The 17,452-nt window shown below is 38.4% G+C and overlaps 1 protein-coding gene across 4 annotated transcripts in view; it reads right to left on the bottom strand.

Moving 5' to 3' along the window:
* Positions 1–9,835, bottom strand: part of LOC131064770 (plastid-lipid-associated protein 6, chloroplastic) — a 39,737-nt gene extending 29,902 nt beyond the window's left edge. For 2 of the 4 annotated variants that reach the window (XM_059218529.1, XM_057999039.2), the window contains exon 1: positions 9,434–9,834. In XM_059218529.1, coding sequence (XP_059074512.1) covers positions 9,434–9,592 — 159 coding nt within the window. In that variant the 5' untranslated portion in view covers positions 9,593–9,834. Of the gene's footprint in view, positions 1–9,433 lie in introns of all 4 variants that reach the window. The other 2 variants (XM_059218530.1, XM_057999048.2) reach the window with 2 other exon arrangements.
* Positions 9,836–17,452: the final 7,617 nt, after the last annotated feature.

Raw genomic sequence — 17,452 nt, 5'->3', positions numbered from 1 at the left:
CACTACAAATAAAAGACCAAAGGGACCTTTGAAAATGGCATTTCAAAATGAGAGTTGAGACATTGTTGATCAACATAAAGCAAGATGTATTTATGCAAATGGGTTGGATTTTAATGTTGTTCACTCACCATATTGGCAAGCAACGGTGAAAAAAAATTAATGAAGCTCCAAATGGGTATATGATTATTATTTTCATATTGAACTTAAAGTTTGTACAATGAAATTTTTATAATGTTTATCATTTATGTTTTAAATGACATTCAAGATTATGATGGGTTTTATTGTTTATATGATGCTATGTGGTACTCTAAACTTAATTCCCTTCTTTTAGGGTATGTATGAATTTTATTTCTTTTTTGTTCAGATGATCCCATAACAAACCCACCCAGCTGACCCCCCCCACCCCACCCCCAAAAAAAAACAACGATGTATCCATGAACCCAAGCCAGGATCTATACCCAAACTAGCAACTCTGGTTGGGAAGTATGTCCATATCATGGGTGGGCTATTTGCACACAAGCATTGAAACTGTAAATATTGTGATTAATTTTTAGCATCTTTTGAGCACTTTCAGTTTGAGGTTCAGTGTACAATGGAATGGTCATCATTGCTGTTTAATTGAGGTGTATCATGCAGTCTTCATTGTTGCAAAATTTATGGCCATTGTTGTGATGTTGTAGTTTTATGCATACATATGAAAAATTATTAGAGTGGTTGTATACAATGTGAGAGAAAAATGAGGTTTTTCTGATAAGGTTTTTGATGAGAAGGCACCCATTGTTTTAGTTATCCTTAATCCTTTTCAAGACATTTTATTTTTCTAGTTGCCATTAATTGGTACGTTCAGTTGGAAATGGTACTGATTTTGTCTGTTTTACTTCTAATATCGATATCATTGTCATTCCAGGATGAGGAAACTTATGTATATAGACAGCTTAGACTCATCATGCAAATAAAATTACAAAGAATTAATGTGCAGCATGTTGTATCCCTCAATCAATAATTTCCCATGAGTATTCTCTAAATCACATCACCTCCCCAAGAGTAAAGACGAGTGTTGTGACATTTTCACACATCGCCCCATTGCAAATGGGGACCCCTACATTTTTTGGGCCCTTGCGGTCTTTCAGCTTTCGTTTGTTGGGTCTTTTGGTAGCAATCTCATCAATCCTCCAAGTCTGCAAGTGAGTAGGTTCAATTTGATCAAGTCTGCTTTTCGTTTGGGCAATTTTGGCCAAGTCTAGGGCTTGTTTTGACAGTTTTAGGGTTTCTTTTAGGGTTTTTGAAAAACTGAACGTAGAATTGGCATCAGAGCCCTTTAAGGAACCAACACATGAAATTTGAGCAAATTCTAAGCAACTTTCTATTTTTTAGGGATTTCACTGCCTCCCAGAATGTCCTCATTTCACCGAAAATCCAACTTACTATTTTTAGCAGTTTCTATTTTTAGTAAGTTTCTATTTTTAGAAAGTGTCCCTGCATCCTGTTTTGCTCTAACGCTGACACTATGAAAAGGCAGGTCCTTGCAGTCTGACACTGAAGACCAAATATGCACGATCATTTCTAAATCCGGAAAGTCAAAGAGTAGGCAAAGTGATCAAAATTTGGCTGTGTGGATATTCAGTCTAGGAACGGAAAGCTTGAAAATCACCAAAGTCCGGAAAATCACTTCAAAATCCAAGCATGTCATCCTAATCTGTGGTCCGGAATTCATGAAAAGGACGTAAAATCCTTGACCACTGTGAAATGGCGCCCAGTTCCTTGGAGGGCGCCAAAATCCATGTCTCCTGGAATTCATGAAATTATGTAAAATCCAGGTTCAGGTCAAAATTCTACCCAAGGAGTCAGGAGGGCGCCAAAATCCATGTGTCGTGGAATTCGTGAAATTACGTAAAATCCAAGACCAGGTCAAAATTCCGCCCAAGGAAGCAGTCGGGGCGCCAAAACTAAGTAGTCAAGAATTCATGAAAGATGGAGGAAATCTAGGACCAGGTCAATCTAACGCCTAGATCAGTCAGAGGGCGCCAAAGTGAGATAGCCAAGAATTCATGAAGTTGTAAAGAATTCCTTCCTAAGGTCAATCTAGCACCCAAGTGGTCTGGAGGGCGCCAAAATCCATGTGCCATGGAATTCGTGAAACGACGTAAAAACCATCACCAGGTGAATTCCAGCCCAAGAGTGGAAATTTTCCAAGGCAAAGGGGAAATTGAAGGTCGGGAATGGATTGAAAAAGAAGAAAATCCCCTTGGGAAAAATTTAAAAAAATCCATTTTTAGACACCAAATTTCAAAATTCTTGCAGATTTGGATTCATGAGGCAATTTTCTCTCTCCTAGACGAAGGACCTAAATTTTAGGAAAGTTCCAAAATAATAGATGTGAAAAATTGGTCAAAAAGCTCCCTACGAACAAGATGAACTCAAAAAGCACAAAAATTCCTTCCTCAAGGAACAAATTTCCAAAATTTCTTCTCCAGTTTCGAAATGTCCCTAAAGTTGGAAGCAAAACGTGAAAATCAAGGTTCAGAAAGGAAACTTCAAGAATTCAAAAAAATTCCTTCCTCGGGGAAGAATTGCGCCCGAGAAGAAGGAATTCCAGGAAAGTGAAAAATTGACTAGGTGATGGAAATTCCTTCCTTCACGACAAAATTCTTGGAAAAGAGGAAATTTTGACTAAGCGTTGGAAATTCCTTCCTTCGGGATAGAATTCCAGGAAAGGTGAAAATTTGGCTGTGTGGTGGAAATTCCTTCCTTCGCGATAGAAATCCAAGAAAGGTGAAAAATTGACGAAGTGTTGGAAATTCCTTCAAGACGGAATTCCAAGCAAGGAAGAAATCACACCCAAGGATGAATTGAAGCTAATATTTCTAAGGCAAGGAAGGAAACAAGGATGAACTGAACAAGAAAATTTCCCCCGGGAAAAATTTTGAAAAATCAATTTTCAGGCATCAAAAATCATCCGAATTTCAAAATGATGATAGCTTTCGATTCGTGAGACAATTTTTTCTCTCCTGGAACCTAAAACTCTAATTTTGAAAAATCCCTAAAAAATAGAAGATCTGCAAAATTGATGGAAAAGCTTCCCCGGAACAAGGAAAATTCAATACTTCAAGAAAATTCTTCCCGGGTAAAGTTTTCTCTCTCCAAGGGTTTCTCGCCAAGTGGCAGCCTGGTCAACGCATGATGAACTAATGGAATCTTTTGCATGCAGCCGTCACAAGTAGAGGCGATGGTGCATTTATGGCATGATGGGGCAGTTTTGCATGAAGGAATCTTTATTTCACAATGGGCGATTCTTTTGCATGAGGGTGCATTTATTGCATAGTGGGCACTTTGAATGTAATGGTTAATTAATGCTTTATGGGTGCCATTTTTGGCAGGATTGTAATTAATTGTATATGGGCATAATGGGCATTTATTGTTGATTCCCACCTTGTTGCATCATGTGTGGGGAATCTTTTAGGAAAAACCCTAATTAGGGTTTTGCATTTAGCCAAGGCATGATGCCTATATAAAGGGGTGACCCCCTCATTTGTAAAGCAGAGGGGACTTGTATGAAATTGTTGCAATAAGTTTTTGAGATAATAACAGTGAAACATTGTTCTCTGATGGTGTCCACTTAAGTTATTTTCAAAACTTGCATGGTTTCACCTTCCTCACTTAGAGTAGAATTTTATTCTCAGTTGGTAGATAAAGTGCTTTGATTTCAATGAAGAATGTAATGGTGTTTGATGAATTTCCATGGTTCATAATTTTTGCATCTTGTTGATTATAAAATGCAATGCAAAGTTAGCCTGAACCCCCAAATTTATGCTAAGTTCGATTGTAAATAGTCATTTGGATTGCGCCATGTTGGGTATTCAAATGCATTTTCTCAATGTGTAAATGCTTCAATATCCTCAGAAGATTGCACCAGTTCTTGTAGAGTTGTAGTTAATCTTGGCAAAGCAGAGCTTGGTTTATTTGGAATTTGTCCACCACAACACTATTCATTGATATTATCACCCTTAGGAGTAGATTTAAATCCTTCTAAACCCTTTCCCCTTTATTTTCAGTTCATTTTAGTTCGTTCGAAGCATAAGCATTGCAAAATTGCCATATCCGATGATGGAGTTGCAGCCACAGCAAAGAAGTGAAAGAACGATCCAAACGTAAGGCCCCTTGGATTACCAGCAATCACATCAGCCAACTAAGTCATGTCCATAGCATAAGGGAACCTTGGAGTCGATTGTTTGAACTTTGAACTTCCTGCAATCTTAGCATGCAATCACACTTTGATCAAGAGAGAGTAAGGTGACCGTTGGTAACTTTATTCTGTGTTCGACGTAGTCATAAAAAATACGTCAACAAAGAGTAACATCTTCACCATAGTAGCATTTGTTTGGATCTCAATTGGAAAATTGTCTTTGACATCAAGAGCTTGGACCGGTTCTGAATGGTCTGCCTTTATTTACACAACCACTGTTGTTTTTCTATTGTTACTGGACATTATATTCAGTTATACTTTCATTGATGATACTACCTAGTCAATCCTAGCAAAGGCCACATATATGTATCAGAGATTAAGCCATGTATGCCTGTATATGAAGCATTTCAGACTGAAAATGTGGATGGTTCATTAATACTGGCAAATAGTCTATTGTCTTACTCATTTATGTTTATTTGGAGGATTATTTTCTGTACTATCTTTGTATGAAACCAAAACTTAACTTAATGTTCTGAATGGCAGAAAGCTGCATAAAAATGAACTAATAACCAAGAGAAACATTGGATAAGCCATGTGATATGATACAGTCACATGGGTTATGAGACATAGCCACTTAGTGTAATGACTTAGATGTTGTACTTGTTGTGAGGTATTCACACATCGCCGCATTGCAAATGGGGACCCCCACTTTTTCGCTTTCTAGGGTCAGTCCTCTTAGCTTAGTAGTTGGTCAGCCTTAGAGTTGCTATTAATCTTTGCATTGAAGGGATAGAGTCTCTCAAGTAGCCAAAGGGTTCATCAAGTCGGGGTGGTTTCCTGGGGTTGGAGTAAAGACAGTCAGTTGTTAAGGCTTTTGAAATGGATGACTTGTATCTTGTTTGTAGGGCTATGATTGAAATGAGGAACTAAGAAAATCAAGTGAGTTGAGCATGATAGGTAAATAGAAGGACTCCTTTGTATCATGCCTAGGTTTCTTGTGTTATCTAATCATACTTCTTGTTGCAAGCACAGGCCTTGGAATGGTGTCCTTGAATTTCTTAACCTAATTCATGTCCTTGCCAGGGTCTTAGGGCGAGAAGTTCACTAAGGTGATGTACCTCATTAAGGGTCAAGAGCGAACTTTGTCTTTGAGTCCCGTCCTCCCGAAGGTCATAGAGCGAATTCACCTATCTTGTCCTTGTCCTTTGAAGGGACGGTGAGCGAGCTGCACTTTAAAGCCTTGTCCTTAGGAGGGTTGGTGAGCGAAATCTTTAGCTTAATTCACGTCCTTACCTTGGTCTTTGGGCGAAAAATTGTTATAGGTCATGTCCTTGGAAAGGACATTGGACAAATTTACCTACCTTGACCTTGTCCTTGGTGACCTTCCAAAGCGATCTGCTGATGGTCATTGAGTGAATTTGAATGTGTCTTTGCCTTGTCCTTCCAAGGGTTTGAGAGCAAAATTTGAGTCTTGTCCTTGGGCCGGCCATGGAGCGAGCTGCACTTTAGGTCTTGTCCCTACTAAGGACATAGAGCGAAATCCTCCTTAAGGACATGGAACGATCTGCATGCCTTGACTTTACTGCTGGTAAAACGAACCTAAGTATGAGTCTAAGAGAGAACTTGGTTTACAATCATGCCTGTCTTTGCCATGGTCAAAGAGTGAATTTGGAGCTGTCCTTAGAAAGGTCAGCCAGCAAAACATGTTATAGGTCCTGTCCTTAGAGAGGACACAACGCAAAATTCAATTTAGGGCCTGTCCTTAGAGAGGACACAACGCAAAATTCATTTTAGGGCCTGTCCTTAGGCCAGTCATAGAGCGAACTCCCTTCTTAGACCTTGATCGCTCAAATAATGAAGCAATTTAACAAAAAGTGTGTCTTCCAAAGCAGATTGAGTGAAATATGTTATTTAGGTCCTGTCCTCATTAAGGTCGGAGAGCGAAATATGTCATTTAGGTCTTGTCCTTGGGCTGGACACAGAGCGAAATTTGCAATATGTCCTGTCCCTGCCAAGGACACAGAGCGAAATGCATTGTGAGTCTTGTCCTTAGGCCAGTCCTTGAGTGAATTTGATCATTTTAGGTCCCGTCCTTGGAAAGGACAGGGAGCGAACTGCTAATAGGTCTTGTCCTTAGGTCGAACAGAGAGCGAACCTCATTTTGACCATGTCCTCATCAAGGTTTTAGAGCGAAAAGTTTATATAAGACCTGTCCCTGGGAAGGAAAGTGAGCGAGCTGCAATTTAGGGCCTGTCCTTGAGAACGACACAGAGCGAAACACCTATCTTAATCGCCCAAAGGACTTGAAATGAATTGATTTGGAGTCCATGTACCTTGCTGGCCCTCTAGAGCGAATTTCAAACCATGTACCTTGCAGACTGCCTAGAGCAAATTTCAAAAGTGTACCTTGCAAGAGTTTTAGAATGAATTTTGTATTTCAAATTCCAAGAAGAGAAGTTCAAGGTAAGAAGTCGGCTATCATAAAGAAGCTTTTTGTTATTTATTTTACCAAGTCGGCCTATTACTCCCAAGGACATGTCTCTTACCCTAAATCGCATATAAAGGGAAGGTCAAATCAATCATTCCAAGCATCAATTCAAACATTTTTCTCTCCATCAGTGGCAGGTCAGCGAATTACTCCAGCAGGACAATGATTTTCATCAGCATATTTGTGAATTTCATCCAGCATATAGGCGAAATTTATTATTGAAGATGCAGGTCTGATGTCTTGAGAAGGCGAATTTATCATTTAAGTATTAAGGAAGAGCGAATTTGCCCAGTTAAGAGACCTATCAACCAGCAGATTTCATCATTAAGATACCCCAGATTTGCCCTAGGATATTAAGTTCACCTTCCACACAGCAAATTCACCGATTATTGTCAGTCCTTTGATCAAAGTTAGTGAAAAATCACATGAAATCAGAATGAGAGATCAAGTCAAAATAGAAGTATGAAAAGGTTATAAATCATATGTGTTGATGCTTATTTGTTTATTTTGCAGAAAATGAAGAAAGAAATGGAGAGAATCACGTTGGAGGAAGATCAAGAAAAGACCTCAAGGAGAGAATGTCAATATCAAGATCAAGTTACAAGGAAGATATCCTCAAGGAGACTTCATGAACGAGCACAAGTAGATGACTACACAAGAAACATTTACTAATGTAAGAGCAAGATCTACACCAGCACGCAAAGAGAAGGCTTCATTTACAACCAGAGCATGCCTAAGAGGAAGAATCTCGAGTATTCTTACCACACCCTAGAGGCATGAAGAGATCAAAGGAATGTTATACAATCACTCCAAGGCAAGCAAGCGAGGATGAAAGAAAGACTTAACTACATCAATACTTCCCATCACCACTACTTTGAGTGAGCTAGATAATGTTGAGTATCAAGAGATATCTCTCAACATCCCTTCATGATGACAAGTCAACTCTACAAGTGCAAGTTGAGGTGGAATCCTAGTCATCGTCCCAGTCACCACTCACCACTCAGGGAAGGTCTACATTAGCATGTCTAGATGCAATGTACCTGACTCACCAGAAATGGCACAAACTCCGAGGCACCTACCCCTGCTATCTATTGGTCATACCAATGTGTTGTAATTATCTAATTGGCCAAATTGAGTTTGTTGTAACAAACCCTAATTAGGGTTTTCATTGTATAATCTTGGCCATTGATGGAGAATCAATCTTGGCCATTTGTTGTAAAAGAGCTCTCTATAAAAGGCTCAAGCTCTTCATTTGTAAAGGTTAATAGCTAATAGTGAGTTAATAGTCAGTAGATAGTCTTAAGAGAATAGAATAGAAGTTAAAGTAGAGTAGGAGGAGAAGGCAAAAATTGTTGCCTAAGTTGTAAATGAACTCCATTTTCATTGAAGTTATGGTGAAGTGTGTTGTTTCTTTACAATGTGCATGGTTTCTTGTTAGATCTTCATGTTAGATGGTAAGTAATTAGATTGAGTGGAGGAATTTCTTGAATGTATTTATGTGGAATCCACCTGATCCATACCACTAGCCTCTTGCTGCTTGTAAGAGCATTTTGTGTGATCAACTAGAATGTTATGAGTTTAACTTCAAATCGTTCTACACATTGCTTATGCATTAACTTGAATGGTGGTCAATGTTTAATGGCATTGATTCGAACATCTTAGAAACGTCCTTAGAAGATTGCACTAAGCTTGTGTCAAATTGTTCATTTTGATGGTGAGACCTCTCTCAGTAGGATTCCATCTAATCATTCACTCATCTTCCTACATTCTTAGGATTAGAATAGATCCTCTCAACCCTTCATCTTTTGCCATTTTTTTCCAATTCAAGTTAGTCTAGGACAAAGAGCATTGCCCAATTGAAATATCAGATGATCAAGTTCCACCAAATCAAGCATTCAGGCATTCGAATGTAAGTCCCCTTGTGATTCCAGCATAATCACATCAACCAATGAACTTATCCACACGTAGTGACCCTACATTCATAAACCTTGGAGTCGTCTCGAATGAACCTTAAGCTTCAGCATCCGAGAGATTTTGTTCAAGAGAGGATAAGATACTTAAGGTATTTTATTTTGTGTTCGCATGTGCGTAAAAAACACATCAACAAAATAATCTTTCCTGTAAAAGCTTTCGTGTATATCTCTTGTTATCTTACATACATGATTCAAAATGGGTGTACAGCATGTACAATCTTACAGTTGCAATTAACTTCCTTAGATCATATCAAGAGCCAATGAATCTTTGGATCGGGATTTTATTTAAGGTTTGTGTTATCTTCTAAAACCAATGTTAAGACCGTCGCTCGGAGTGGAAGCCCTTCCCCTCATTTCATCTAATTCTTAATGTATGAATTCGGAATCTGAAGATTCGACTGAGGTTGATTTCACAGTTGATACAGATAATTTTATTGTTTAATCGAGGAGCGTAAAATATATATTGATATCCTAATATTTAAGATTGGGCACAACTCCCCCAAGGATGGAATGTCCAGCTTGGGTTTCACTTATATAAGTCAGCCTCCATACCGATAATTATTCATCCAACATGAGATTTTACAGGAGGAAAACTAAAAGGGGAAATAAAGAATGAAAACTGCAAATTTTGAAAATTTATTGAAGAATATTAGAAATGCAGTAGATAGGCTTTTAAGCTTCTACGACAGTGCAGCTGATACGATTTACCTTACCAAGTAATTGTAGTGTAATGGTAATATAAAAGTGAAACGAATTATTCCTGCTTTGAAGTTAGGATGGAAGACTTACGAGTAACTGCGTCTTGAGTGAAGAAAGAGAAGCAGGAGATACTTCTGTAGCAGTGGCATTTATTCTGCCACTTGCATTGGTCGTCTTCATTGAAATTATTCCTCTGCTCAAATTAGGGACACCACGACTCAATGAGAAATTGCATAGTATGGCAGCCATCAGGTGTACCTTCTCCAATGCAATCTAAACGAGTGGATAGAAATTTTGGACTTTGCAGTATGTAGACTTGCAACTAAAGGTAAAAGCATTTTGCCTCGCGCAAGAATAACCAGCCTACTTTCTAGTGGGAGTTTTATGAATCAAAATCTATCGTAAGATTGTTTTTTCTTACAAAACAACTCCCGTCATTTTGAATGTCTGATGGAACGCTCTGGACCATCTTAGATGCCAAATATGGTAGTGGTGGAAAACACCCAAAGAATGGTGAACCAAAAGGTTTTTCATATTTGTACGTTAAGATTAGTGAAATGGTATTATATCATGCGGTGTAGGGGTGAGGATCCATTATGTGTGCATCCTAATTTCGGGGGTCTACGTCATGTGGACTGAGAGATCATTTTTTTAAATCGCCCATGTGGACTGTTGAGTTGGCAACCCAAAATCAAAAGTTGACATGCCACCGATGATTTTTTCCATGTCAACGTTGAATTGTCATCCAAGTGGTCAAAAAAATGCCACTTCGGATTGCCGACTGGAACTTGAGCAGGCTCACCCCCGAAACATGCCATGCTTTCCGTGATCATCGAATGTGTTGGCCGCGTGGCGATCACTCACTTGCCCACCTTACCAACCATCTATTATGCCCAATTCTCCTGCCGCCACATTCAAATTCCAACTGCACTCGCATTTACTACACATCACCTCGCCTTCACTGTCTTTGCTCGATCGCATTTTTCGAAGTGTTTGGCCTTTGTTGTGCTCAACCCCTCGTGCATTGTCTCGAAGCCCATTCATTTCCTTCCCACAGAAGTTTCGTTGATGGTTTCAATTGCTTGTCATTGACCGCCTTCAACCCGGATTTGGACCAGAACGTGCGCACCCAAAACTAGGTAACGGCTCAGTGCATACCCTATTTCGCAGGATTTTGTCTGCTTTTTTTCTGATTTTTTGGGGTTACATTTTCGTGTTCGGCTCCATTTTTTTTTCTGCTACTCCCTCGCCACCTCCACTTCGCAGGTACAGAGCCGAACGATGAGGACGACAGGGATCTACTTGCAGATGTTGAAGTGGCTCATTTCCCCTTCAACCCTGGTGAAGAATTTTCCCCACTAAGGCTCACGAATTTGCAATGTTTTGAATTGTTTTCTTTTCCACATTTGTCCTCTTACTTGTTTGTTTAAAAAATTGTTTTAATTGTTTGGCATTCTTCATAAAAAATTTGTTTCTAAATGTTTGGCATTCTTCGGGAAAATTTTTATGGTTGTTTTTTTGTGTTTTTTTAACACAACCTTCTGTGTTCATAAACACAATTACATACAAAAGGGAATTGTACTCCTCTATTCAAGCATTACTGTAATTTTAATGGTGTCGTGTGACTAAAATTTTGGCTCATTTCGTCAAACAATGAATCTATTGGGAGTTTTGGCATTGATTTGCAACATCATTGTGGTTTAAAGGTTTAATGGTTTTGAATTTTACCGTGTTGGTTAACAGATTTGTCCCTTTCTTCAGATTATAATGTTTGCTTTCTTTGAATAATCATATGGCTCTTGAACACCCCTTTATGAAAGGAAACAAATAAACCAACAGTTGGATGAATCAATTAAAAATCCATCATCTGCATTAGAGGGCAGCTCTTTGTATGATTTGCAATGAATTTTATGCAGAAAACTTTGAAATGGAGACATTTTAACCAGAAAGCGTGGAAAGGCTTTAGCATTCATCTATCAACACAAAGGAATGCTTTTAGAATAAAACGGAAAGATTATTCTAAAGATCAAATAAGAGCTCACAGACTTCGATTTTCACAAATGTTCATCACATAAATTCAGAGCAAAAGCAAATGCATAGCAATATGAACTCTTATTGATTCTCTCTCATGCCTCATAGGACAAGGGGGATCAACACAACTCAATCCACAATGAATTTACTTGCAAATAATGGTAACAATGAATTCAAAAAACATAGGAATAATTGATAACAAAATGATATCATGCACATTAGTTGATTTCTCAAGAAAGATAGCCAATCCTTAAACACGCAGATTCAAAGACTACACATCATAACATTTCATTACTAAACCAGTCATTCCAAATTTAAGAAATTCATAGAAAAACATATATTGTTTGTTCTTGGAAAAATCACAGTTTTTCGGACCCTAGCATAAACTAACTTCCTAGCTTAAATAGCCTCTAGGCTCATAGTTTGTTACAGAATCATTAAAACTTTGCTTTAACCAGAGGTTAAAGAAACTGTTTGCTAAAACCAAGAGAAACTAAAATAACAGCCACAGAAAGGCTAACAGCTCATCCTCTAATTAATCATGACTCCACCATGGCAGGGGAAGCTACTGGTCTATCATGCTTTGTCGTAGAACTACACACACCAACACCACTCTAAATGTGCCGCCGAGAAGTTCAGGATGACCTGAAAGTAGGGGAGTCCAATGTGCTGGATTCATTGCTTCCAAACCTCCTTGTCCATATTCACTTGTGTCACCCTTGCCTTGTGCGCTTCTAGATGATCGGAACAGACCGCGAGCATTGACTCAATCCTGGCTACTTTTGAGAAGTCCTCTGTAGTCAAGGACTTTGTCTTTCGAATGAGTTGTATCCTTTCTTGGAAAAAATTTGTCATCTCTATGGCAGCTTCGATTGTCTGGGCATCATCTTTCATAAGCTGGATGTCAATGCATTTGAGATCCTTTTGCATTGTATCAATTAAATCTGTCAATCCTTTTAGTAGTTTAGTGGACTCTTCATGGCCCTATTTGATAATTGAATTACAACACTCCATGTTTTTCCTTGACACATAATACATTATCATCCAGGCTTTCCACAGGTTTTTCAGCCAAGAACTTCATCACTCCATATTTTTGTATATCATTCATCTTTGCAAGAACTGCCACCCATTTGGTTCTTTCTTTCTCCTAGGCAACGGCCTCTAATTCCAGTTCTTTGCTCACAGTCACAGCATCCTCGTATACTTTCACCAGATTGACAATATAGTCTAAACCTTGCTAAATTATAAGATCCAACCATTTATTGAAAATCTCCGCAACCATTTTGTTTCTTTGGACTTGATCCAATATCTTTTGATTTGTTGGAGATTTGGGATCAAATGATACTGCCACCTGTGACAAGGGTTGAGGATTTGGATGATGAATGGCATTGATGTACTCAGCCATTTGAGTGATGATTTGCTTCAGCCCCCTTTTATCCTTCTCGTCCTTCCATGTTCTAGAAATCATTCTCTTCGTGGAAGACTCCAAATGTTTAACATCAACGGCTCACGAAGCAACCCCCAGATCAATCTTTTCAACTGTGAAGTCATCCTCGGTAGCCTTGTCTGCGTCTCTATCTAGAATAGGCTTGGCTATCTCGGCCATCCAATGACCTGTTGCTTCATCCACCTCAAGCATTGTTTGCATCTTGAGTCTTTTTGGCTTGGATACCTTTCCAAGACACTTGTTGACCATGTCTTCAATAGGGATTATAATTGGAACCAAACTTCATTTCTTCCCAACAACAGCTTCCAACCATTGCGGTGTGTTTGCAGGTTCTTTAGGTGGAGGAGTTGTCTGAGTATCAGGTGAATTAATAATAACCAGAGTGTTCATGGGGTCCAATTCACTCTCTGTTTCTTTACCTATGTCCATTTCTTGCACTGCAGGCTCACCTAAATCATGTTGATCCATTATTGCTTCTACCTCTTCACTAGGATCTAGGTCCACAACAATCTGGCTCAATGTTGGCTTTTTACTCTTTTTCTTGATCCTTGACCGAGTTACTCGAACTGTTGTAGAACCTAATGGTGACTTGTTTGATCTCCTAGGTTGGATTTTTTCAACACTTGGCTTTGAACCACCTGCAACATCAACAATTTCATTAGTGGAAGAAATAGGAAGTTGAGTCACAGTATGTGAATCAACTCTTAGTTCATGGGAGGATATGAGCGATCCTTTCTTAAATTTTTGGTCTCTCAAACACTTCTCAGTTCTCCTAACAACATTGAAAGTTTTAGCTTGAACATTATCATCTTCCTTTTTATTCCAGTCAATCTCGGGGATTGGCTTTCCTTGAACTTCCTTGTTGAATTCAGGATCCGGAATATCTTCCCTTATTTCCTCCTGAACTCTGGATACATTGATATGAAGCTTCATGGTGACTATCTGTTGCAGAGTAAATCTTGACCACAGTCTCCTTCTTACCTCGTATTCATCACTGCAGTTCTCCTAGTAATCTTCCAACTGGGGCTCATGATGGAAATGGTCATCCACATTTAGATTTTCCACGGCGTAACCTCTGCTATCAAACCTACGTCTAGCAACATAGGGCTGCAGGTTCATTCTCTTAAATTCCAATTCCAACTTTAAAGCATCAGATACTAACTTACAGTTGTAGTATCCAAGTTCAATAGAAAAGGCAACTCCAGATTCGCCTTTTACCCCCAACCTCTTATCAATATGAGCTAGTTGCCTGCTCACCTCTATAAGTACATAGCTATCGAAGGCATACCTTGGTAGCTTGAATGGTTCGCCCTCGAAACCACCTACTCGAAGATAGGTGAACCTGGGAAATTGAGTGAAGAAGCTTTCATATATACTTATTAACTCCATTGCTTCAACTGACATCCTCTTGTTCACATCACCCTGAAGTTCAAAAGCAAGTCTCCCTGCGAAGACACCATTCCATCTAGCAATATGTTATACATGTTTCTGTTGATGTAACAAAGGGTAGTAATCATACACCTTCATGCCATCCACCCATGGTTTATTGAGCAAACCAGGCCAATCTCTGGTACAGGCTAGTATGTAGAAAAGATAAGAGGACATATAAAAACTAGACATACCCACAAAGTTACTCAAACCTTCATGGAGTCTCTTTGCAATAACCTGGGCCCAATCAAGATATTTATCACTGGATAACAACACCTGAATGTAAAAATACATCCAATCTTCCCAATAAAAGGAGGGTGAGTTCCCTTTTAGCCTATTTAGTAGTATAACAATGTCTCGCACTTCTGTGATGAAGTGCTCTCTAGTCAGGGGCTTTGGCAATCATGACCCTCCTTTTTGAACTCTAAGGAGCCAATTTCTTGCAATTACACTCCTATACATACTCTTTTCTTTGAGAAGAAGGTGTATGAGGTCCCAATAGACCAATCCTCATATGATTCCTTGTGTGGGATTCCCATCACCGCCATTATTGTTTCTCCGTTGATACCAACTAGCAGCTCACCATTACTGGTTCTTATGCATCTATTCTCTGCATCATACCTATTCATGCAGGCTATCACCAAATCTGGACATGGTGCGACAGGTGGAAATGCAGCGGCTTCAATGAGACCACTTCTCACTATTTTCTCCATCATTGAACCAGCTTGAGGGTTCTTGGTTCTTTCTAGGAAATCCTCTAGATTGGCGTGAGCCAAGGAAGTATCATCTAGCTCTAGTAATATGCTCACTAAACATGAAGTTCGGCCAAGCTTCGGCAATACCGGCCTCATACTACCTATCTATACTTTTAATCAAGCAATTCTAAAATAGGGTAGAATTCTACTCCAACAAGCTAAAGATTTTCTTCCTATACTGATAAATCCTCAGAACTAAAGAAATACAGCATAGGGGAATTGTCTGAACTCACCCGTTACCACCATGAATATGGAAACCTTCTCAGGAAAGTAGAGCTGAATTTACCTTCGACGCCTCCAATTTGCTCAATTATAGTAGTTGCAACCCTTACAAATTAAGGAAATGAATTCATATATCCCCTTTAAACAGACAGGAAAATACCAAGAAAACCACACACGCTTCATAATGATTCACTTAAGCGTGTGAAGTAACAGTGAAATGACCTAAAATCTGGCACCTTCTTAATTGCCCGTCACTTCCGCACAAATAGTTAATGTTCTCATGATTACTTTCCAAATTTAGAATTTTAAATTATTAGATGTCGGGAATATTCATTCTTGCCGCGCCGCTTTCAATGTTAACAAAGTCTTAGAATCAACTTGAACCAAACCTTATGAACCTTGAACCATCTTACAAAGAGTTCAATGGTTCAAGTTCATCCGGGAAGAACAACAATAAACTAGTGGCTCAAAACAATACCGGGAACGAGCAATAACCATGACTAACAAGAAAGAACTTTGAACCTTTGAACCGTTGAACCGAAAAGACAATTGGTTCAATAGGTTCAAGCTCAAAGCCGACTTAAAACATATTGACACTCGCTCATTAAGCAACATTACATAGCCGCGACTCACAAAAAGACATTTTGAACCTTGAACCAAAAAGGTTCACAGGTTCAAAGTTCATAATGCATAACAATAACGCACTTTCTTTAGTGGAGATAAAGGCCGCTAAAAACATTTTCCTAAAACGCGCCTTGAACCTTGAACTGTTTTTAAAAGTTCAACGGCTTTGGTTCAAAACAAAAAGGTACAAAAGACCCGAAAGAAATAAAGACACCATAAGGCAACTTGCAAGCTTGAACATTCTAAATGAAAAATTGTGGGGGGGGCTAACACATCGTTAATGTTTAAGGGTTTCATTTCACCATTAATGTTTCAAGGGTTCAAGTGTTTCAATTCTTTTGGTTGATTGTTAATTTATAATGGATTTGTGAGTTTAAGTGTTCATTTCATTTACGAATTCACTGGATTTACGCTATTAATTTCACATTTACTGACAAAAGGGTTTGATGACTTTAAAAGGTTTTTCATGGTTTCGATGTTGGCTTTAAAATTCACATTTACTGTCAAAAGGGTTTGACGGCTTTTCAGTGTTTCACTGTTAATGTAAAAGGGTTCACATTTTCAGTTTTATTGGAAATTGGGTTTCCAGGTTTCAATGTTGGCTTTAAAATTCACATTTACTGTCAAAAGGGTTTGACGACTTTTCAATGTTTCACTGTTAATGTAAAAGGGTTCACATTTTCAGTTTTATTGGAAATTGGGTTTCCAGGTTTCAATGTTGGTTTTAAAATTCACATTTACTGTCAAAAGGGTTTGACGACTTTTCAGTGTTTCACTGTTAATGTAAAAGGGTTCACATTTTCAGTTTTATTGTAAATTGGGTTTCCAAGTTTCGAAGTTGGCTTTAAAATTCACTTTTAAATCTTCCATTTTAGAAGGGGTTAATTTCATGCTCCATTGTCTTCCTTGTCAGAGGATTTAAATCAATGTGATCACTTTGAATTAGCTCCTTCAATTTCAATTTCAATGTCGAACTGTTAATGTATAGGGTTCACATTTTCACTTTTATTGTCCAATGTGTTTGATGGTTTCCAACTTCACTTGATTATTGGATTCACTTCATTCATTATGGGATTGACCTCATTCATTGTGGGATTCACTTCATTGTTTTAGGGTTCACTGTTAAAGTGATTCACATTACACATCTATAAGTGTTCATTTTCATACGGTTTACATCTTCGCTATTCTAAAAACAATATTGTCACAGTGTATAAATCAATGTTTCAATGTTGGCTTTCATATTCACTTTTAAATCTTCCTTTTTCTAAGGGGTTAATTTCATGACTCGTTGTGTTCCTTCGGTTTCAATTTCAATGTTGAATTGTTCATGTATAGGGTTCACATTTTCACTTTTTTTGTCCAATGTGTTTGATGGTTTCCAACTTCACTTGATTATTGGATTCACTTCATTCGTTATCTTATATGTCGCAAGGTATTGTGTTCATTCTCCTATGGTTTACATCTTCACTTTTCTAAAAAGAACATCGTGACAGGGTCAATAAGTCATTGTGTTCGTTGTCAACTAGGTTTAAATCAATGTGAACACTTTTACATACTCATTGGGTTTCAATTACAATTCTTCACCATTAATGTATATATGGC

This window comes from Cryptomeria japonica, chromosome 1 (genome assembly GCF_030272615.1).
Source record: "Cryptomeria japonica chromosome 1, Sugi_1.0, whole genome shotgun sequence".
Classification (NCBI taxonomy): Eukaryota; Viridiplantae; Streptophyta; class Pinopsida; order Cupressales; family Cupressaceae; genus Cryptomeria; species Cryptomeria japonica.
This window is presented reverse-complemented; position numbering and strand designations above follow the sequence as displayed.